The following is a 23056-nucleotide window of genomic DNA, read 5'->3' on the forward strand; positions in this document are numbered from 1 at the left end:
ATCTCAATAACCACATTCACCATCTTTCTGTGTTTTTCCCAGAGTGGTTAGTGACATCCCAAATCAGGCCATGCTGGTGAGAAGCCTCAGAGCCCTCTGACCCTTCACTGTCCCTAAACCCAGCCTCCAATTATTCCCCACATGTTGTGGTCTGCAAGCCCTGAAAGTTCATTGTTTTTGTTTTGGGTTTCTTTTTTATTTTAGCTGCACCGAGCAGCATGCATGAGGAATCTCAGTTCCCCCACCAGGGATTGAACCCACACTTCCTGCAGTAGAAGCACAGAGTCTTAATCCCTGGGTCACCAGGGAAGTCCCTGAAAGTTCATTCTTATCTCTTCCTTCCCTCTGCCACGGGCAACTCTGGCCTCGCCCGTTTCAGTAGCTTCCGAATTGGTCTCTGGCTGGGGGTTTTGCTTCAACCATCCTCTGCATCAACCCTCTGCTAAGACCCCTTCAGTGGCTCAGGGTTCCTCGTGCGGGCTCACTGATCTCATGGCCTCACCCGCTCACCTAGTCACACGGGGCAGCCTGCATCCCTGGCTACCCTCCCATCTCCCAGGTGCCTGCGTCCTCCCTGGCTTTCTCCCCTTCCGTCCTGAATCTTCTCCCTCAAGAGAATAAGGGCATCTGTGTCCCTTCATCTCCCGCACCTTCTCCTTCTCCTGCTCCCCTCCCATCTTGCTGGGTTCCTAACTTCAGGGCGTGCACGTTCCCCTGGATCACCAGCTCCTGGAGGGCAAGGCTCTGCCCCTGTGGTCAGTGCATCCCTGCAGGAGGACAGCCCTGGCACCGCTCGGCCAACAGAAACCTTTGCTGATGGGAACTGGAGGAGTTACAGAGTGCTGTGGGGCAATGAGCCAGCCCAAGGGAGGTGGAAAACCCTGTTAACCACACATGTGGACCTAGACTCCCTGGCTCCTCCCCAGCTGACCTCCTCTGATAGTCCTTATCTGCTGGTGAAGGACCCCACCCGGCCTGCTGGGCCCAGTGGGAAACAGCCTTAACTCTTCCCACGCCAAGCCTGGGGCTCGTTCCACCTATGAGCGTCTCCAGAAACCGTTCACGTCCCTCCTAAGTCACCGGGACCTCGGAACTGGTCTCCCTGCCTCTGGCTTTACTCCTTCCCTGCCCACGGGCACACGTCACCCAGAGTCCACTTCGTAGAGCCCGGATCCACCACGTCACCTCCACCTTAAACCCCTTCCCCGCCTTCCAGCCCTTACAGGGCCTGCCTTGTCCTCTTGTCTCTCTCCTCCCTGGAGCTCCCACACTGTCCCCTCTGGTCCTGCTTTTCCCTCGGCCTGAACACCTACCCCTGATTCCATAGCAGGGCTCTTTCCTGTGTCTCCACATCACTCTTAGGGAAACGTCCTGAGCTCCCCTAGGACAGGGTACTATGTGCGGGTATTGCCCACCATACTGCAGGCTTCTAGAGGGCGGGGATAGGTCACAAGTGTTCCCTCAGCCCCAAGCCTGGCTGTGGCTAAAAGCTCAGCAAGTGAAATGACCTATCTGGGCGGCTATCTGATGCACATCGGCTGCGCAAAGGTGGTGGCCCTGGCTGCCTCGCTGCCCCGTGGGGCCCGGGTACGGTCACCAGAGCCGGCTGAGCCCAGGGCTCAAACGTGTAGAACAAAAGGAGGCAGAGTGAGCCCTCGGTCCGTCCCGGCGGCGGCACTGGGGAGCGGAACCACCGCTTCACTCTGAGAGTGAGTGTGACGCGCACCGTGGGAACGGCCGATGGCCCGCGGGCTGGAAGCGGTGACCGCAGAGCCCGAGACGGCGCAGACCTCTGGCGGCGGGCTCCGCAGGCCAGGGGCGGGCGGGGGGCGGGGGCCGGCGCTGGGGCCGCGCCCTCCCGGCCACTCCCCGGGGCGAGCGGCAGCGGCGACCAGGGCGGCTCCCACACGCGCTGCGCCCGCGCCCGGCTGCCGGGGTCCCCGCGCGCCCCATGTCCTCCGCGCCGCTGCGCTCGCCCGCCCTGCGGCCCCACAGGATGAAGAAAGACGAGTCGTTCCTGGGCAAGCTGGGCGGCACGCTGGCGAGGAAGAAGAAGGCCAAGGAGGGTGAGTGCGCCGGCCGCAGGCCTCCTGCCGCGCACGCGCCGCGCCCCGCCCCGCGGACCCAGGCGGGTGGCCGACCGCGCCCGCGCCCGCGCGCATGCCGCCCCGAGTCCCGCCGGGGCCCGACTGAGTGGCAGCCGGGACCACGCGGCCCGAGACCCGCCCGGCCCGCGCAGCGCGCAGCCGTGACCTTCGGGACAGCCCATGACCCTCGCTCGTTCCTCCTCCGAGACCTTTAAACGCCGGCCGGGAACCAGCCGCGAGGCTGGCCACCTCCCTTCCCCGGCGGCTCGTCGAGCCCCTTTGGGGCTCCCGGCGCCATCTAAACGCGCATCGTCAGCTCCTGCTGAGGGCAGGATGTTGAGCAAATGTGGGGCGAGTCCCCGATTCGCGGAGGACAGGCCCGTGCCCACCGCCGCCTGAGTCGCCGTTTCTTGAGCGCCCTTCCCCGCCCAGCTCGTTCAGCCCTTGTGGCCACTCAGTCGATGAGCATTTATTGGGCACCAGTGCCGAGCGGGCAGGGCCCGGGGCGCGCTGGTGTTCGTGGTGCAGTGCTCTGCCCGGGACGCAGCCCCAGCCCCGGGGAGGGGAGAAAGGAAAGGGATGCCGAGCGGGCAGGCCGGAGGCTGCGAGGCCCACCGGCGAGGACTACGGAGCCCCCTCCATTTTTGACTCCGCGTGTCCACGAAAATGATTCTCAAAAACTTCCTACCACGTCTTACCTTCTAAAAGTTTTCTTAGAGTTGTGAGGGGTGCGACTTCCGGCCTCTAGATTGTGTCTTTAAATCCGGCTGTTTCCTGGGCCTCTCCCAGGGCCGCATTACTGAATTTTTCCTTTGTTCTGGCCCAGAGATTCCTCCCCTGGGCCAGATTCCCTGTGGGTAAGAGGGTGAGTTATACTGCTATACTGCGGTGGCTGTGAACAGGCTGGTGGGAGCTGGCCTCAGGCGGGACATTAGACAGGAGAGGATCCGGAGTCAGGGGTGTGCAGTGAGTTCCTTAAACCATGGGTCCCCAACACCCGGGCCGCGGACTGGTACCGGTCCCCGGCCTGTTAGGAACTGGGCCTGGGCCCAGGGCTCAAACGTGGAGAACAAAAGGCAGAGTGAGCCCTGGGTCCGTCCCGGCGGCGGCACTTGATCAGCCTCTCCCCGTCGCTCGCATTAGCGTGTGAACCATCCCTTCCCCCTCCCCGCGGAAAATTGTCTTCCACGAAACGGGTCACTGGTGCCAAAACGTTTGGGGACCGCTGCCTGGAACCACTTGAGCCTGACCTGTGCGTTAGAAAGTCTTCCTGTACCTGGAGGATGAGTGTACCCCCCAGGGACGTGTGTACCCCAAGGACATACTTGCGAGGCACACGTGTCCCCGTATTAATTTCTCCCATTGAGGTGTGTATTCCTAGGGATACCCGTCCGCCCAGGGATATGTGTGTGTGTGTGTGTGTGTGTGTGTGTGTGTGTGTGTGTGTGTGTGTGTGTGTGTGTGTGTGTGTGTGTGTGTGTTTGGGGGGAGGGGTGCCTATGCATTTCCCACCAGGGATGCTGTTACCAAATTAGATGATTCAGTTCCATGAGGGCAGGGCCTTTCACCTTTAGTTTATCAGTGAAAAAATGTTGCCTGCCTTATCGGTAAACAAAGGATGTTGCAGCCTTTGAGCCCCTACAGCCATCCCGGAAGGTGAGCCCTGAGGAAATTCAGGGTGGAAACAAGAACCGCCAAGCCCTCATGCACTGCAGCCACCCCGCCCCCCGCCCCCCCCCCATCGATGCACCCGAGGGGACTCAGGATGAGAGCACAGGATGCTGGCCCCAGGTAGCTGAGGTGCATATCAAAGGAATGATTTCAGTGAGCCCAGACCCTTGCATCTTCCCATACACAGAAAAGTGCTAAATTCTTTGAGATATTTGGTTTTCTTTAATTAACCGTAATCTTTTGATGCTCCGATTACCTGGTCTTTGTTGCGAAAACCTTCTACATATCCTGGTTCCTCCTTTGCCTCTTTGGAGCGGTCCCTCAGAGCTATCTGAGATGCTGTGTCCCGGGCTTAAGTCCTCAGTTTTGTCCACCGAATAAAACATAATTCTCAACTTGCAGGTTGTGCAGTTTTCTCAGTCGACAAGTTGTTCCAAGCAAATGAGCCCCTCCTCTCTGAAACCTGACGTTTAGGATCCAGACTGGTTTGTGTTAATCTCTTTCAAGTCACACCTCCGAAAAGATGGTAAATGGCCTTCACCCTTCCCTCGATCATTCCAGCTGCCTCTGACCTGCGGTCTCACTTGCAGTCCTCGTCACCCTCACCAAAGTCATTTCAGTTCCTCTTTACACCTTACGACAATTATAAACACAAATGTCATACTCTTTCCAATTCATTCATTGCCTGCTGTGAGACCCTAGGAAGAAAAGATAGATAAGGCCCTCGCTTTCATGGAACAGGGAATCAGTCGTAATAAATAAAACAGACCAAACATGCTGTAATGATATGTGCTAGGAGGAAGATGTAACAGTGCAATCACACGGGTGCCCACGGAAGGCCTCAAAGCAGGTGGTGTTTGGGTTGAGACCTGAAGCAACCAGGAAAGCAATCTCTCACAGAATAGCAAGTCATCAGAATGTCCCGGAGATGACAGCTTTTTATAGGTGACATTTAATGTGCTCTTGAAATACGAAGAGCACATTCCTGAACTCATGGACCGGCCCCAAGCTCCAAAGCGACGTGCTTGCCCTTGCCTTCATGAGCTAGCCAGCGCCTAGAAAATCGAGGGCCTAGAAAATCGAATCACAATAGTCAGAGTCATCCTGTGATGAATAAAATAGGCACAGAAACAGCAGGAGAGAGATGCTTGCACAGTACAGCGCCCTCGCTAGTGAAAGCCCCGAGCCCTAACCACTGGACAGCCAGGGAAGTCCCAGCTGTTGTTGCTTTGGTGTGTGAGTTAGCTGGGTCCCCTGCCTCGTTTCTCAAGATTGGGGTGCCTGGCACCCTCAGGGGTCCCCCCATACAAACAGAAGGTCACAAACACGAATTGGGCTCACACGCAGGAGTTCAGGGGGGACTGGCCTTGGAAGGGCTCAGTGGCTTCTGTATGGTCTTGTGGGAAGTGGGGAAGGAGTCAGGAGCGGGAGGCCGAGGTGTGAAGGCTGGAGAATGAGGTCCTCAGTGACTGAGAATTGCCAGTATCCCTGCGGGCCTGTTGCCTTGGCAACCTGCCCTCCCTGCCATTCATGTGGTTCACAGCTGGAGCAGTTCCTGGCCCAGCTCGGGCCCCTGTGGGGAGGCGCTCATTTGCCTGCCAGGGACCCATCAGACGAGGAGGCTTCGAGGTGTGCCGGGCGCTGCCAGCTGCGCAGTGGGTTTCGTTTCCTTTTTGTTAGAAAGTCCACGGTGAACTCAGGAGCGTGGGTGGGGGTCGGGGGAGGATGCTGGGATGAGGTCAGCATTGCCGACAAGTTAGAGATCTGGGGGCACCGGGGGCATTCGCCCCCTCCCGGGTCGGCAGAACTTGTGGCTGTGAGAGGCACGGAGGGACGCGTTGGGGTGAATGTCCTGTCACCTTCCAGGGGAGGTCATGTTAGGAAATGTGTCCTGAGGTTTGGAGGAACCCATGCAGGAAGTGCCCGTGGACTAACGCTGATGTCCTACGGTAGGGAACCAAGTCGTGTCATGTGTCCGGCCCGGTTTAGAAAACGGAACTGTGACGAAGTGTGGGGTGTTGGGAAGAGTGGCAAGGAACCTTGAAAAACCCCAGCGCTCCCCTTAGGAGGCCTGGGGACTGTTAAGAGCCGCTCGTTAAAGTGGTTCGGTTTTACTGGAGCTGCACAGAGCAGGCGCAGAGGAAAACTCCCCACGAGGGCCCCCTGGTGGCCACGGGTGACAGCCCCACAGGTCCAGCGGGCCAGGAGTGGGGCGAGGGGCCGCCCCAGGGACGGATGCCCCAGCTGCTGTGTGAAGTCCTTAGAGGCGGGTGGCCAGCTCTGGGACGGGGAGGCCCTGGATGGAGGGGCGGGATGGGGTCCACTCCACCCATTTGTACGAGAGGCCCCTGCCTGCCCTTGGCCTCCACCCGCTGCCCAGACACCAGTGACCGGCACCGGGCTGCACAGCGCCAAACCTGCCACAGCCGAGCCTGGAGGCTCTGTCCCTCCTGCTTTTCCGAGGAAAGCAAGCATTAAGGACGTTCCTGTTCCCTGATCGCTTTTTTTTGTTTTTGTTTTTGTGGTACGCGGGCCTCTCACTGTTGTGGGACGCGCAGGCTCAGCGGCCATGGCTCACGGGCCCAGCCGCTCCGAGGCATGTGGGATCTTCCCGGACCGGGGCACGAACCCGCGTCCCCTGCATCGGCAGACGGACCCTCAAGCCCTGCGCCACCAGGGAAGCCTTTTTAGTTTTTTGAATTTGATTTAATTTAATTTATTTTTTGTACAGCACGTTCTTGTTAGTTATCTATTTTATACATATTAGTGTATATATGTCAATCCCAATCTCCCAGTTCATCCCCCAACCCTTTCCCCCCTTGATGTCCATAGCTTTTTTTTTTTTCGTAAATATATTTTTTAGAGCAGTTTTTGCTTCTCATTCCCTAATGACTTACGACGTGGAGTGTCTTTTTCTAGGCTCATGTGTCATCTGTGCCTCTTCTTTGGTGAAGTGTCTGTTCAGATCTTTGGCCCATTTTCTAATCAAGTTTGATTTCTTTTAGTTGAATTTTAGGACTTCTTGGCATATTTTGGATACAAAACCTTTGCCAGATGTGTCTTTGGCAAACACCTTCTCCCTCTCTGCAGTTTGTCTTCTGGTTCTCTTGACCCGGCTCGTCTTCCGAGCACTTGACGCAGAAATGGAGGTAAATGAGCAAGGTATTGACTGAAACCTCATAAATTTTTTGGTGTCTAAACAGACACCAGTGGGCTGCGACCTTGAACCGAGGGCTGAAGGTATTAAGTTTCTTTCGTGGGCTTTAAATAACTTCCAGGAGAGAATCTCGGTTTAAACCACAGTGTTAACCCCTGTGCGTTCCCTGCGGTTCTCCCCGTCCTCTCGAGTGACCAGCTGCGTAGACGCCGTGTTGTCCCCAAATACCATCCCACTTCAACCCTGCTCTGTAATGAGAGCACCTGGACAGAGGTGCCTGCAAGGTGGGACTTTTCCCCTCATGTTATTATTTATTCATTTATCTATTTATTGATTATGTATAGGATAAAATAGATCAGTATTTTAAAAAATTTTTATTGAAATATAGTTGATGTACAATGTTGTGTTCAGTGCAGGCGTGCAGCACAGTGACTCAGGTATTCCCCTCATTTTACAGTTGAGGAAACACAACCTTGCCCCGTAGCCACTTCATGGCAGTTTAAACCAGTGGCTCTCAGGTGGGGATGACTTTGCCCCCAGGGGACACTGCCAGTGTCTCATCTTGGCTGGGGTGGGGATGCTAGTGACATCTAGTGCCTGGGGGCCAGGAATGTTGGTAAACATCCCATAGCGCACTGGACAGCCGCACACAATGTCTGATAACAGTGCCGAGGTGGGGAAACCTGGTGTGTCTCTCCTGAGGCGTCTCCAGAGCCAGGAGGAGGTTGACCAGCCTCAGGGCGTGGGGCAGCTCCTCAGGGCCCTCGACCGCCAGGGTCTGGAAATGCCCCCCAGAGCCTCCCCCGCCACCCCGTGAACCCGTTCTCCGCGCGGCGCCTGGGGCTCTCAACTCAGTTTCTCGAGGGGGAGAATCCGCACGGCTACCCCGGACCGGGCACACTAGGCCGGGCACACGTGGCTGGGGCAGCCGGTTCCAGGCAGGTGTGGTCCAAACATGGAGTCACCTGGTGAGTGGGGGTCCTGGGGGGAGATGCGATGTCCTTGGCAGACACCCCTCTCTGGAGATGGAGAGTGAGAAGAAATGGAAAACTTCCGTGAAGGTTCAAAAGAAGTGCAATGAAACCCTCCATAATTGCTTCAGCGCAACCTTGTAAATCAACTGTACTCCAATAGAAATTAAAAAAAAGATAAAACATAATTGTTTCGAGTGGTAGATAGGAAGGAGAAGGTGAAGGCCCACTCGGTCCCGTCCCAGGACGGCAGAGGGAGGAGGTGCCCGTGAGCTCCGAAGACCTAAGGACACAGGGAAAAGAATCTTTGCCTGGCAGGCTGGGGGCTGGTGGCAGGCGGTGACCTGGGCCAGGCCTGTCCTTAGGAGCCTGTGGGTGCTGTGAGGAGGGGGCAGGCCGGTGTGGTGATGGACACCCAGGGGAGACACACATCCGGGATTTGGGGGTTCTGGGTTCTGGCTAGAGGAAGTGGTCCCCCGGTTGCGTGTAAAGACTGGCTAGGAATTAGAAGAGGAGGGGCCCTGGAGGAGACCCCAGCTAGTCCCGCTGGGGAAGTGCAGGCCGTTCAGAGTGGCTGGACTGTGGTGTGGTGTGTGGGCCGTGGTCAGCCTCAGGGCAAGCTGGAGCGGTCACTGGGCCCTGTCATCCCCGCACGTGGGAGCAGTGGGCACCAGTTACCAATCTCAGCTACTTCAGAGAGGCTGGTGTCGAATGGACCGGAGCGGGGTGACCGGCGGGGAAGCAGCTCCAGCGTAGGTGCAGGCAGGGCGGGCTTCCTGGAGGCAGTGTGCTGGGCTGGGAGCAGCAGGATTCCCGAGACGTGAGGAGGCGACAGCTGCAGGGTGAGATGCAGAGGCAGCAACCCAGAGGCCACTCTGAGATGGAAGGAACTGCGTAGAAACAGATTAGATGCGGGCCGGTTCTCCAGGCCCCTGACCCTGATCCCACTTAGTTACTCTTGGGGCCGAGGCACCTGGGGAGGCGTAGAGTTCTGACTGTTTGGGGTGTTTGCATAGAGAACTTTCTGGGGCACATAGAGACTTTGAGGTGATTTCCACATCCTCTTTAAGCAGATCTCAGCACATCCTCCCACTTACTTTTGAAAATAAAAATGGGATAGTATCCTTCTTTGCTGCAAGATGTAGGGAAAGGATTTGTAATGAGTTTGGTCTCCTTTGGCCAGGGAGGTGGGCCTTTTTGGGGATCCTTTGCCTTTCCAGTCCCTCGTTGCTCACGTGATCCCCTTGATGATCTACCCTCAGGAAGTTGACTACCCATCACGGATAAGGTGGGTTGGACTCCTAACTTACAAGAAGGGAAAGAGGGTGGCTGGAAAGAAGGGGAGGGAGGTGAGCAGGTGAGGGACCGGGGCCATGTACACGATGGGTTCTAGAATGTTCTATGGGAAGAGAAGTCAGTGTAGGTCCTATTTGAATCCAGCGGGCTGTGAGGTTCTCTGCAGACCCTGCCGTGTTTCTTGCTGCAAACCCTAAGACATCTTCTTTGAACAGGGCTGCCTCTGTCCTTGGGGGCTGCTCTTGGTCAGAGAGGGAGGTACAGTCTGTCGACTCCTGTAATGCAGTCCTGAGGAAGTCACTGGAAACCACTGTTCTGTTTTCCTGTCTCTGGCTGAGAGGAGGTGGCTTTCAGGGGGCTTGGTGTGGCTTTGTCAAGTTTCCTTTGATTATTATTCTGATTATAATCTTCAAATCCAGCACTTCTCCTTGTTTGTTCCACTGTTGTCCAGATGCACCCGGGGCGTTTCAGAGAGAAACACGTAGGCACGTCAGCGTGTCCCACACTGGGCTGTTTTCCTGGCCATCTACCGAAATCTCTCGGAAACTTTGCTTCAGTAGAGAATGGAAATGGTGACACTGGACCCGGACTGATGACCTTATGTTCCTTACCTTTCAGGAACAGCTAACTCTCTGTGGTCCTCCTAGCATCTTGGTTATACCTACGTGGTCCCAGAGAGTCAGGTCGCCTTGGCAACTTCACACTCGTTAGAGGAGCTCCCCTTTGAATTCCTGTTTCCACCCCATGGAATTAATATTTATCACACATCCCGAAGTTGCTTACCCTCGCGTTCCCTGTCCAGTCGTCAGAATAATTAAGGGATGGTTAGAAGATGTAAGTGGGTAGGCGCCTGTTGTGAGCGGATTTTAAATGCTCTATGTGATTGATTTCTCCCCTGTTGTGGTTGGCAGAGGGCAGGTCCCTTTACCCGGCTGTTTTCTTATTTTCCATCGTAGGAAAGAGGTACCCAAAGAAAGCACATTTTCTCCTTGCATTAGCCGTACACTTGACTTTTTAGGTTTCAGATGAAAAATGGCTTTACTTCCTCTTGAGTATATTTATTATTTTCTGAATTATGTAGAGGCTGAAGAAACATATTAGTAAGTCTAAGAGTACCTTATAAACATATGTTGGCCTAGTGGTGTTCATCTGCTAGTCTGTACTCAGTGCTGTTGGGGTAAAAGAATATAAACACGAACTACAATCAGTTCTAGAAGCTTTTGGTGGCTTTTGCCTCGTTGAGATGCTACTATTTTTTTTTTTAAAGTATAGTTGATTTACAATGTGTTAATTTCTGGTGTTCAGCAAAGTGATTCAGCTATATCTATATATACACACACACACACACACACACATATATATATATATACACACACTTTTTCGGATTCTTTTCCATTATAGGTTATTATAAGATATTAAATATAGTTCCCTATACTATACAGCAGGTCCTTGTTGATTATCTATTTTATATATAGTGGTGGGTATATGTTAATCCCAAACTCCCAATTTATCTCTATTCCCCCCTGCTGCCGCCTTCCTCTTTGGTAACCATAGTTTGTTTTCTATGTCTTCGAGACTCTTTCTGTTTTGTAAATAAAGTTCATTTATATCCTTTTATTTTAGATTCCACGTATAAGCCATACCACCTGGCATTTGTCTTTCTCTGTCTGGCTTATGTCACTTAGTAAGATCATCTCTAGGTCCATCCACGTTGCTGCCAATGGCATTATTTCATTCTTTTTTATGGCTGGAGATGCTGCTTCTTGGTAACATTAAAGGTTAAAAGAAGAAATGGAATGAGCAGCAGATTCCGGCATCGCTGGTCTCTGGGGCTCACGGCACCGAAGTGTCACGTGATCGGCCCTGGGAAGCCAGTGGTCCTTTCGTTTTCTACTTCCTCTGGGTGTCAGGCCGTGGAATCCCCTTTTGCTGCTATGTGTTTCGCCCTCTGAGTGTTAAAGCTTTGGGGCCTCACTTCCTCACTTGTGAGGCGGGGAAACGTGGGGGAGATACCAGCTCTGTGTCTCCGAGCCCACGAGGGCTCGTTGTGTTCCAGAAAGGCAGCATGTCTCTGAGGGAGGCTACACACCGGTGGGTAGAGCCAGGTCTCCGCTCCCATCCCTGCTCTGTGGGTCTGTTACTCCGCCTCTCTCAGCCTCTTTGCCTGTCCAGCCCACGTGGATCACGTGGCACTTAGGTGATGTGGGGATAAAATGTGATGAAGGTCTTATCAGCAATTGAGTGCTCAGTAAGTGTCAGTTATTGATAATGTTGACAAGTGAGATATTGACACAGAGCTGGTCAGTGGTAGGGCAGGGCTGGCAAACCGTTTCCACCAGAGAGCTCGACCGATAATGGCTGCCTGCCCCTGTGTTAAGAAGGATTCTGAGGCTGCATCTGGATGGGGGGGTGGGGGGGAAGAACACTGGGACTAATTAGGCAAGCCTGCCGTGTATATGGAGGGTGAATTGCTGGCTGATTGTCATCCCCAGAATAGAAGCCTCTTCTCGCTCGGGTCCTGTATCATGTCGGCAGCTCTGGCTGCTTCTTTCGCATTGCGTCTCATGAAGGCGCTAGTTGGCGGGTAGTAACAGAGTGACACAAATACTTTAAATTATTTGCATCTGGGGAACGTTGGGATCCTACTTCTTGTCCTGGACCACTGTGACCAGGAAGCACTGTGCACGCTCCCTTGAAGTGTGCACTGCAGAGAAACGGAAGTTCCTGCGTTTGCAGAGCAGCAGGCGTTTGAGCTGGGACGCGGTGGTCCTGGAGTGTGACACCAGCTCAGCAGGCATCCTCGCCTACCTCACCCACCTCGGCCTCTGTCCTTGTCAGCAGCCTGAGGAAGCAGAACATTGGGCAAATCTGAGCAGTTTCTTACGCTTGCCCGTTAGTTAGCAGTTGAATGCTTGCTCGTTAAGCTTAGGCGTTTTGAGATGATGGCCCTTGGTCTGGGTCTTTGAGCCTTTACTTGCTGGTAAAGCAGAGCGGGTCAGGAATGTTGGTTTCCACAAGTGAGACCATCTTAATAGGTGACGCCTGTCATTTTCATAACTTAGGCGTTTTCCTACTTTCATTTGAATAATTACAGTTCCAAAGGATCTAGCTTTTACTCCAATATTAAGTGATTAATAAGTTAAAGAGGGGCGGAACATTTCCTAAGTCCTAGGGCTTGCTCAGACCCAGCACTCCCGGAAGCAGCTGTCTGGTTCGATGGAAGCCCAGCCGCCCTCAGTGTTTGCTGCTTCTCCCATTACCGTGGAGTCTGCTAGAACCATCCAGGCGCTGCTTTAAGTATGTGGACAGAGCATCCTTTGAGCAGGCTGGGGAAGGGGGCACCGTGCTTGTGGTGTTCGAAATGCATTGTTGGTATAAATGGACTTTGAGGGACGTCTTTCCCAAAACCTCACTGGAAGTGTCTTCATCCCTCTATTTTCTCTTGTTTTGAAAATTAGTATTATCTTTCAAAGTAAGACCTGAACGAATCCATACGTGATATATACAAGCTTAATAGATGATCACCTAAGAAGCAGTGAGGGAAAAGTTAAAAGAAAAAACAAAACAAAACCAAACCACCCAGACTGGAGTCTACAGTGGTCGTGCTCCTGGCCAGGGCTTGTTGGCACCCGTGGTGTTCCAGGCACGGCACTAACCTCCACTCGTTTAATCCCCACCCAAAGCCGAGAAGTGGGTACTGCGTGGTTATTCCCATTTTGCAGATGAGCAAACAGAGGCCCAGAGAAGTGAAGTCCTTTGCAGGAGGTCACTCTGCTGGCCGCTGGCCAGCCGCTGGCCGGTGAGATTAAAACCTCGGCAGTCTTTGGTTCTTAATTGCCACCAACCTTGTCAACTGGAACAGTGATTCAGATGCGAGTAGGCTTCCCAGCTGGCTCACAGTAAAGTCATTATCATTCCTGGCATTTGAGATGCACTCAGCCCTGGTGGGAGAAGGTGCTCCCGAGGAGACGAATGAGATCCATTTTGTGCTGAATGGACTCGTTGGCATTTGCAGAAAGAAAACAGAACCCCGGCGACTCGCTGCTGCTCCGGGACCTGGTCCAGGTCCCCGCTGGTCCTCCGTTGGCCGCCCAGCGCTCGGCCAGTCTCCTCCGTCTTCCTTGGCGCGGGGCCCTCACGTGTGCTGTTCCCTCTGCCCCATCGGCTTAAATGTCAGCGTCCAGCAGGTGGGGGCCCTGCGCTGCCCCATCACCCACCACGTCCTGTGCCTTCCTGCCAGAGGTGGTAGGCTCTGTGACTGTCTCCCGCTAGCCTGGGTCCCCCGGCCCGGGGTGTCGACATCTCTTCTCCAGAGATGATAAGAAATGCTCTCAGCCACTTAACGTGGTCTTTGTGTATTTGCTGAGTGAGCAAGAGGCAGTGTGCAGTGGTTACGGCCACTGAACTTGGGACCCGCCTTTGAGGGTTGCAACTCATCCTGCTGCGCTCTGGGGCTTTGACCTGGGGGAAGGTACTACCCTGAGCCTCAGTTTCCTCTTCTGTGAAGAGTACTTAACTCATAGGGTTATTGGGGAATTGAGTGAGTTATTAAATGGAATGATGTAAATTCAGCTGGGCCTGATCAGGCGATAGCATGGGAGAAAATATTCCCATGATTCGGGTACCAATTCCACTTCTGATCACCAGCTGTGATTCTGACACCAATGCCGACGTGTGTGGGTTTTCTGTCCACGCCAAGTGATTCTCTGACTCTAGTATCAATTCGGTTCTGACACTATCTATCCAGAGATGGCATCAGATTCCACAAGTTAAGGACTCAGTCCCACAAGACTGCCCTCCACTTCGGATGCTAATCCCAAGTTCAGGTTATTTACTACCTGTGCTTCTGACCAACTGGGTATAAATCAGAGGTTTCCACGACCCCGTCCTTGGGTTTGATTAATTTGCTAGAGCGGCTCACAGGACTCAGAGAAACATCTTACTCACTAGGTTACCGGTTCATCATAAAAGGATAGAACTCAGGAACAGGCAGCTGGAAGAGATGCACAGGGCGAGGTGTGGGGAAAGGGGCGCCCTACTCACCCAGTACCTCCTTTGTTCACCGACCCAGAGGCTCTCTGAACCGAGTCCTTCTGGGCGTTTATGGAGGCTTCATTCCGTAGGCACGATTGATTAATTCATTGGCCATGAGAGATTGCCCAGATCAATCTCTAGCCCCTCCCTCCCCCTTGGAAGTTTGGGGGAGGGCTGGAAAGTACCAACTCCCTAATCACATGGTTGGTTCCCCTGGCAACCAGCCTCCATCCTTAGGTTACCTAGGGGCTTTCCAAAAGTTACCTCATTCACATAAGACATCTTTATCACTCTCATCACTTAGGAAATGCCTAGGGTTTCAGGAGCTAGGGCCAGGAATTCGGATGAAGATCAAACATATATATTTCTTATTATAAATCGCCATTATCCCAATTTTCAAAATACATGTCTGATAAAGGACTGGTGTCGAGGATATATAAAGGACTCCTTCAACCAATAATAGAAAGACAACACGATAAAAGAATGAAGGTTTGAACAGACGCTCCATCAGAGAAGATGCACACGTGGCCAGCATGCGTCTGGAAAAGCCCTTGGCCTCGGCGTCGTTAGTCGCCTGGGGAATGAACCACAGATTAGAAGCAGGGGCACATACTCCACACCTGCCAGCATGGCTGAAATGATCCCGCCGGGACTCGGCGAGGATGTGGGGGAACTGGAACGCTCATACACGCTGGGGGGAGGGGTTTACGGTGGTGCTATCGCTCAGGAAGTCAGTTCGGTCGTTGCTCGAAAAACTAAACCTACGTACATCCTCCCTGTGACCCAGCAATTCCAGTCTGAGATACTTAGTTAAGAGACATAGAAACCTGTGTCCATACGAAGCCTTGTACCAGAACGTTCATAGCAGCTTTACTCAGGATAACTAAGACCCGGAGACAGCTGCCCATCAACAGGAGAATGGAGAGGTGGGCGGGGCTACTGGGCCTTGAGAAGCAGCAGGTACCAGCACACGCGACACAGTGACTCTCAAAACTGCTGTGCTAGCAACAGAAGCCAGACCCAAGGAGCACGTGCCGCGACTCCGTTCCTCAGGAGGAGCACGTGCCGCGACTCCGTTCCTCAGGCGGAGGAGCACGTGCCGTGACTCCGTGCCTCAGGGGGAGCACGTGCTGTGACTCCGTCAGGAGAAGGAGCTCTCGATGGACGCAGCTAATCTCTGGTGGTCGCCTCTGGAGTGGGATGGGGCCTGGCTGCGGAGGGGGGGGACAGAATCTTATGAAAATGTCCTCTATATATATATTTTTTTTTTTACGGTACGCGGTCCTCTCACTGCTGTGGCCTCTCCCGTTGCGGAGCACAGGCTCCGGACGCGCAGGCTCAGCGGCCATGGCTCACGGGCCCAGCCGCTCCGCGGCATGTGGGATCTTCCCGGACCGGGGCATGAACCCGTGTCCCCTGCATCAGCAGGCGGACTCCCAACCACTGCGCCACCAGGGAAGCCCCTGTCCTCTATCTTGATAGGGGTTTAAGAGACACAGGGGCCTGCATTTGTTAAAACCCCTTGAATGTGCACTTCAATGTATGCAAATTTTAACTAGAAAGAAGAAAAGGATTATAAATAAATACTGTACTCTAGTTAGTGATGTGTATATTTAGGGGGAGAGGTATCCCTGTCTGCAGTTTTCTTTGAAATACATAAGAATTAAAATGGTGTGGCAGGGCCCCAAAGATGTCCACGTCGCAGTACCCAGCGCCTGTGACTGCATCACCTTAACGTGGTACAAAGGACTTAGCAGATGTGATTAAGTGAAGGAAGCTGAGATGGGGAGACGATCCTGGATCATCCAGGTGGGCATAGGGTCCTCACAGCGGGGAGGCAGGAGGTCGGTGTAAGGGAGAGAGGTGTGTCGATGGAAATAGAGGTTGGAGTGATGCAGGGCCTCAAGCCAAGGAACGTTGGCACCTCTAGAAGCTGGAAGAACCAAGAAGCAGATTCCGCCTCCACCCTCCAGAAGGAGCACAGCTCTGCTGACACCTTGATGTTAGCCAATGAAACCTAGTTTGGATTTCTGAGCCCAGAACTATAAGATAATAAATTTATATTGCTTTAAGCCGCTGCATGTGTGGTCATTGGTTAAGGGAGCTGTAGGCAACTAATAGATAGATTCCTGGATAGACAGAGGGATGGATGGGCACATAATGAAACAGTTACAGAAAAATGTTAGTGGTGGACTCCAGGCAGTGGGTGTACAGGCGTTCGCGGTCAGGTTCTTTACATGTTTCTATACGTTTGAAAATTGTAATTGTAAAAATTGGGGAAAATGCCTGGGTTAGGCACGTAATAAGCTCTACATAGGTGTTAGCCGTCATTCTCATCATCGTTACCATTACGGCCACTCCCCACTTTATCCATCAAATACAGAAGAAGTGCAGAAAGAGAAGGCCATGGGCTGGTGGTAACCGGACAGCAATAATAAAATATAATAAGACCATCATGACCTATTTGGATAGTTGCTTCCATTTAAGAAAACTTGAGAGAAGAAATCAAGTGAAGGGATGGGAACTCAGGAGCCAGAGCCCAGTCAGTGTCATTTCTCCCAGTTGGCCGATTGGGTCCAGGTTGCACACAGGTGCAGGGATGGGACGGAAGACGGTGCCCCGGGAACTGCGCCTCCGTCCTCAAACTCCCTGAGCTGCTGCTGCTTCTGAGGATGTCTGCACTTTGTTAGGGCAAGAGAGTGTTTTAGTTAAGTTGATCTAGAAAACATATTATTAGCATAATGAGATTTTAATGATTTGAAATTTTGTTGGAGCCGCACACAATTTCAATCTTACTGTGTGCAGCTCGGCTTGGTTTTGTTTTATTTTTTGCTCAGGCCCCACGGCAAGGACACATTTCTACAATGATTATTTAGCTTTTCTTTCTGAGAGCCCTATGTGCAGACTGCTTTTAATTTTCTTGTTCTGAAAACCCCTCGGAAGAAAAGAATATCCTTTTCGTAAACACTTGGCTGGCTCGATCAGAAGCAGAGTGTGAGTGTTGCCACTGAAGAGATTTATGTTTGTTTAAGGGTTATGCCAGGTCTCTGCTCATTATTCTTGATGGCCAGGAAGCGGAGACGACCCAAATGTCCATCAGCAGCTGAATGGAAACACACAGTGTGGCCTATGCACGCAGTGGAATATTATTTGGCAATAAAAAGGAGCGATGTACTGACACAGGCTGCAACAGGGATCAACCTGGAAAACATGATGCTCAGTGAAGGAAGCCAGACGCAGAAGGCCACATGTTGTGCACCTCTGTTCGTATGGAGCGTCCAGAGTAGGCAAATTCACAGAGACGGAAACTGGACTCGTGATTGACAGGGGCCGTGGGCAGGAGAGACGGGAGTGACTCGTGATGGATCCAGAGTTTCTTTCTGGAGTGATGGAAACGTTCTTAAATGGGTTGTGGTGATGGTTACAAAACTCTGAATATACCAGAAATCATGGAGCTGCACACTTTAAAAGGGCGAATCGCATGGGGTATGAATTCTATCGCAATAAGGCTGTTAAAAAAAATAGTGTCTGGCTGAGAGCCTGAGCTCAGAGCTTGTCCTGCCTCCCTCCAATCACAGATCAGTTTCCCTGCATGTTTCCAAGGTGGGATCCTTAACCTGGGGGGGAGGATGGGGTATCCTCCAGGAAGCACGTTGACTTTTTCTATTTGATTCTGTTTCATTTCGTTAGAGAAATGTGCTGGTCACAGCTTTCAGAACTGATTTTATGACCCACGGGGTCAAGAGGATAATTTTCAAACGTTGCTCTGAGAGATGCAGGGAAGGGGAATGAGTCGGTGGGTGTTAAGGGGCCCGAGTACTTTTGAGGGATTTATCGTTGGCTCTGGTGTTCGGTGCTCCAACCCGGGTTCTCAGCTCTCTGGTTTGTTCATTGTTATTCGTTAATTGTTCAGCCTTCCAGGCACATGGTCATTCATCAGCGCATTTACTGAGCTCCCTCAAGACCAGCTACCGGGGTGGGACGGGCGACCAGTGGAGTGGCCCTTCCCTGGACGCTGGCCCAGCCCTCGTGGTGTTAATGTCCCCCCACCTCGCTCTTGCTGTCCGCTCTTTATTCCCCACTGAATGACCTCGGCCCTCTCGCTGAAAACCAGTTGGCCATCGGCTGTGAGTGTATTTCGGGCTCTATTCTAGTCCATTGGTCTGTGTGTCTAGCCTATGCCATCATCAGACTGTCTGCAGCTTTGTAGTACATTTCCCCCACTTTGTCCTTCTTTCTTTTTCCAGATTGCTTTGCCCATCCAGGGTCCTTTGAGAGTCCGTATGAATCTTAGGGTGGACATTTTGTTTCTGTCGAAATTGCCACTGGGATTTTGACAGGGATTGCATTGAATTTCGAGACTGGGTTGTATCGTTGTCTTAACAGTGTTACGTCTTCCAGGCCATGAACACGGACGTCTTTCAATGTATTTCGGTCTTTCTCCCTTAGCTTCCTTTCGTGGGGTTACGTAGTTCTCAGTGTGCAAGCCTTTGCCTGCTTGGTTAGACGTGTCCCTGGGAGGTCTGTGTCTTTGGATGCTGTTATAGATGGACCTGTTTTGTATGCCGGGGGTTTACCTGAGCTGCAGCCCGAGCAGTGCCTGGGTCCTGCACTTCAGGGCCGCTCTCTCTTGCCCACTCGCCTGGTTCTTGCCACTTTGCTGGGGCCTCACCCTCGTGGTTGGATGTCGTTGACAACCAGGGGAGGTCGTGCCCCTGGCTGCGCTTGGCCGATGGCGGCGGGGATGCGGGGCTGACTGCAGGAGAGGGTGAGCCCAAGTCCCTGGAGGTGGACCAGGTCAACTCTCAAGTGGCTACCTGGCAAGTCTGGTAGAGGCCGGGCGTCCGGGCCCAGAGGATGGTGAAGTCATGAAGCTGAGGCAGGCTGTCTTGGTGACACGTTATCTCCTTATGCAGCCCCTGGGATACACCTGGTTAAAAGAGGGGTGCACAGGGCACTTACCACCCTGGTCGTGTCAGCCGGAGTGGTGTGCTAACAGGACGGTCCTGCAGAATCCCTGGCGGGACCACAGGGTGTTCTCATCGGCGCTGCTGGGGACTGGAAGGCGGAGGCTGAAACCGAGCAGGACCCTGTGGGCTCCTGGGCGCGGAAGCCTTTCTGTACCCACCCCCCGCCCCGTTTCACGTAGGCAAGACTCCAGCCTCCAGGACCTCCCCTGAGTTCCAAAGGGCAGGTTCGAACAGTTGCCAATGAAGGGAGGAGCAGCTAAGAAACCACGTGGGGCGAGACTAACGGGACCAGAGAAGCGCCCTTGATTAGCAACAGGGTTTCGTACCCAGGAAGCCGCGCAGGGTCCTGCTCGCTTTCAAGGCCAGAGTCTGCTGACCGGGCCTCAGGAACCTTATCAGTGAGGGCGGGGGGTGGCGGCCGGATCTCCGATGACCCTGAGGGTTAAGCGAGGTCCTACACGGAAGGCTGGAGCACAGCCCGACCGTAGGGCGGCCTGGCGGGAGCTGTGGTTTCTCTTCCTTCTCATTTTGGTTGCCTCCCCCTCCCCAGCACGCTCCCCAGCACTGCACACTATCGACTCCTCCGTGCTCACAGCAGCGTGTTGGGTGTGTGCATGTTGTGATCCCATTTTGCAGATGAGGAGAAAGGACAAGAGAGGAGGGGGCCCCACGGCTTGTCCGGGAGGAGCTGGGATGCATGCGAGCCTCTGCCCACTCCTCGCTGTGGACGACACCTTGGAAGCTCAGGAGAGCTCCTGGGCCCCCGGGCACTCCAGGGTGTGGTTATAACGACATTTGGGGGAGTGACTGCGAGAGGATGGGCCAGACTTGTGGTTCTTCTGCTGCCTTCTATAGGGACTACTGTGAAAATGCCATGAGTCCTTCCTTCCTTCATTCATTCACTCATGCTTTAGTTGAGCAGCCTTGGGAATAGAGCCTGGAATGTGCCGGCACAGCCCCTGTTCCAGGCGGTCCCAGAACAGACAGACCAGACCCCCCCCCCACCCTCATGCTCCCCAGGGACGAGGGGACCTTAGCACACGTAGTGGGTCCAGTCCTGGCCTGGGGTTGGGGAGGCAGGTGCCCCTGCAGGGGTGGTACTTGGGCTCTGAGCTGGAGGTTGAGTTGCATTTAGCAGGAAGGGTGGGGACAGACAGAGGGAACAGCTCGTGGGAAGGCTGACAGGCGAGTGGGGAAGAAGGTCGTGAGTTGTGCCCCCCCCCCCAAGTTCAGGCTCTGAAGTCCTAACCCCTGCTGCCTCAGTGTGACCTTACTTGGAGGTAGGGTCTCTAAAGAGGTAATTAAGTCAGAGTTAGGTCATAGGGTGGGCCCTCACCCAATGTGAATGATGTCCTTATAAAAAGGGGAAGTCGGGACACAGACGCACATGGAGGGAAGCAATGAGGACACAGGGAGAAGGCAGCCGTCTGCAAGACCAGCAGAGAGCCCTCAGGAGAAACCAGCCCTGGATCTTGGACCTCCAGTCTCCGGACTGTAAGACAATTCACTTCTGTTGTTGAAGCTGCCCAGTCTGTGTACTTCCTTACAGCAGCCCTAGGATAGGAAGACAGTGTCTGGTTGGAACATGGAGGGAGTGGCCAGGATTGTGACGGGCGAGTCCCGGGCCCCTCTCTCCACCGTTGGCAGAGGTGGTACTGTCTGCTCAGCTCGAGGATCAGTGCCAGGCCAGTCACGCACCATGGGGAGGCCTGCTCCGTCCTGGGCCTCTTTCAAGATGTATTTGTTTCTACAGAAGATGCCTGGCAAAGTAGCCAAGTCACGGAGCTTTGCTGCGGCGTGACAGGAGGGCAGCAGGGCTGCTAACCTGGGGGCGTTCGGTGCCGGAGGGGTTGCTGTTTGGAGCAGGGTGTGGCCCTGGTCATGGGTATCCATCTCCCCACTGACACTCAGGGTCCTTCCCGTCCCAGAGATGTGTGAGAGCAGCCTCTTCCGGAAACCCACCAAAGAGAGACAAAACAAAACCTCCAGACCAAGACAAACCAGGTCTGGGGCCTTGCATTTGAATGGGGTGAGACCTAAAAGAAATCCTTTTGACTTCCTTGTGCCAGAGAGGCGCTGGTCAGGATCGTTTCGGTGGTAAGTGACAGAGACGCAGTTGCATGATTTCAAGGCAGAAAGGTTTGGCTTAGGTAAGCGAGCCTTAGAAGAGACAGAAGGGGCTGGTCTGGGGAGGCCTGGCTCAGAGATTGGCCCTGGTGCGACCCTGTCCTGCATGGGTAGCTCACATCCCCCCAGCATCGGGGGCCCCGCCTCCCCTCCCCCACCCCCGAGTCAGGTCACAGGTGCACCCCCAGCATCGTGTCCTATCTTGTGGGTGCCATCCTGTCGCTGGGGCGGGCAGTGGGCTGTGCTTCAGATTGGATGACTCAGCACCGAGGTCTCCAGCTGCAGGTCCAGCTCTCTGGCTCCAAGGCTGTGCCCTGTGCTATGCCTCCTCCCCAAAGAAATCAAATGAGAATTGAGTCTCATTTGCAGATGAGGAAACTGAGGCCCCGAGAGGGGGCGGGAGCGAGGTGTCTTGTCGAATGGGCTTCTCACTGTAGGTCCTGCGTGAGCTCAGTGTACGCAGGTGTCAACATGAAGGCCACCAACCGTGAACGTGATAGATGATCAGTGTGAAAGGGCATCCCTGGGCTTCCCTGGTAGCGCAGTGGTTGAGAGTCCGCCTGCCGATGCAGGGGACACGGGTTCGTGCCCCGGTCCGGGAAGATCCCACATGCCGCGGAGCGGCTGGGCCCGTGAGCCATGGCCGCTGAGCCTGCGCGTCCGGAGCCTGTGCTTCTCAACGGGAGAAGCCACAGCAGTGAGAGGCCCACGTAACGCAAAAAAAAAAAAAAAAAGGGACTCCTTTTCTCCCGCCTTTCCTCATTTCAGGCACTGGCCGAGAATGGAAGGTCCATTTGTCAGGGTAGCTCTGGTCTGATTCAGTTTGGAAGTTGTTCCACACTTTGAACTGGGGTAAAAATCTCCACGCAGGGAAAATGTGAGCAGGGGACACACAGAGTGCAGAGGCCGACTTGATTTCCCCAGCGGTAGACGGCCCTCTGAGGCTGCGCGCCCACGGCTGTGGTGGCCCCGATTGCTTGTACTGTCCTCGGTGTTGGAGTGAGACAAGTGGAAGCACGATTTCGGAGCGCGTTGCAAGGAACTCTGGGGACTGTGGAAACCCTGGAGATTCGAGCTGGAAATCAGACTCACGTTGGTGCTTTGTTTCTATTAAAGGCAGCAGATTTCTGCCCAGGACGCGGACTCAGCGGCCTGGAACGCGGAGCGAGTGGAGCTCAGCGCCTGAGCGGTTGGCACTTGACTCAGCCTCTGCTTGTCTCTGACGGGGATTGGATCTTGATGTTCCCACCGTGAACGAGCCCAGCGCAGAGTTTCACGGGCATGCAAGGCCCTGGCTGTGTGCCCGGCGCTGGCCTTGCCCAAATTCCTTCCTCCTCCTCCCAGCCATTATCCATAGAGGGGTCTGCAAACTTTTATTGCAAAGGGCCAGACAGTGTGGCAACTATTCAACTCTGCCCTTGTAGCCAGCAGGCAGCCGTGGAAATACTAAACCGATGGGCCTGGTCATGTTGCAATAAAGCTTATTTACCAGATTAAGCCAGGGACCAAAACTGGCCATGGTTTGCTGACCCCTGGTCTATGGCATAGATTCTACTCCCTGGATTTGGGGTATGTTTTTAGTCCCTTCTTTCTTTTTTTTTTTAATTAATTAATTTTGGCTGCGTTGGGTCTTAGTTGCAGCATGCAGGATCTTTCGTTGTGGTCTCTTTGTTGTAGCGCACGGGCTTTCTAGTTGTGGCGTGTGGGCTTTCTAGTTGTGGTGTGCGGGCTCAGTAGCCCTGC

General features: G+C 53.8%; 1 protein-coding gene across 2 annotated transcripts in view; it reads left to right on the plus strand.

The window, feature by feature from the left end:
* Nucleotides 1-1854: 1854 nt before the first annotated feature.
* Nucleotides 1855-23056, plus strand: part of PARVB (parvin beta) — a 112680-nt gene continuing 91478 nt past the window's right edge. The window contains exon 1 of one of the 2 annotated variants that reach the window (XM_033405211.2): nt 1855-2066. In XM_033405211.2, coding sequence (XP_033261102.1) covers nt 1952-2066 — 115 coding nt within the window. In that variant the 5' untranslated portion in view covers nt 1855-1951. The remainder of the gene's footprint in view (nt 2067-23056) is intronic. The other variant, XM_004279572.4, reaches the window with a different exon arrangement.

This window comes from Orcinus orca, chromosome 11 (genome assembly GCF_937001465.1).
Source record: "Orcinus orca chromosome 11, mOrcOrc1.1, whole genome shotgun sequence".
NCBI lineage: Eukaryota > Metazoa > Chordata > Mammalia > Artiodactyla > Delphinidae > Orcinus > Orcinus orca.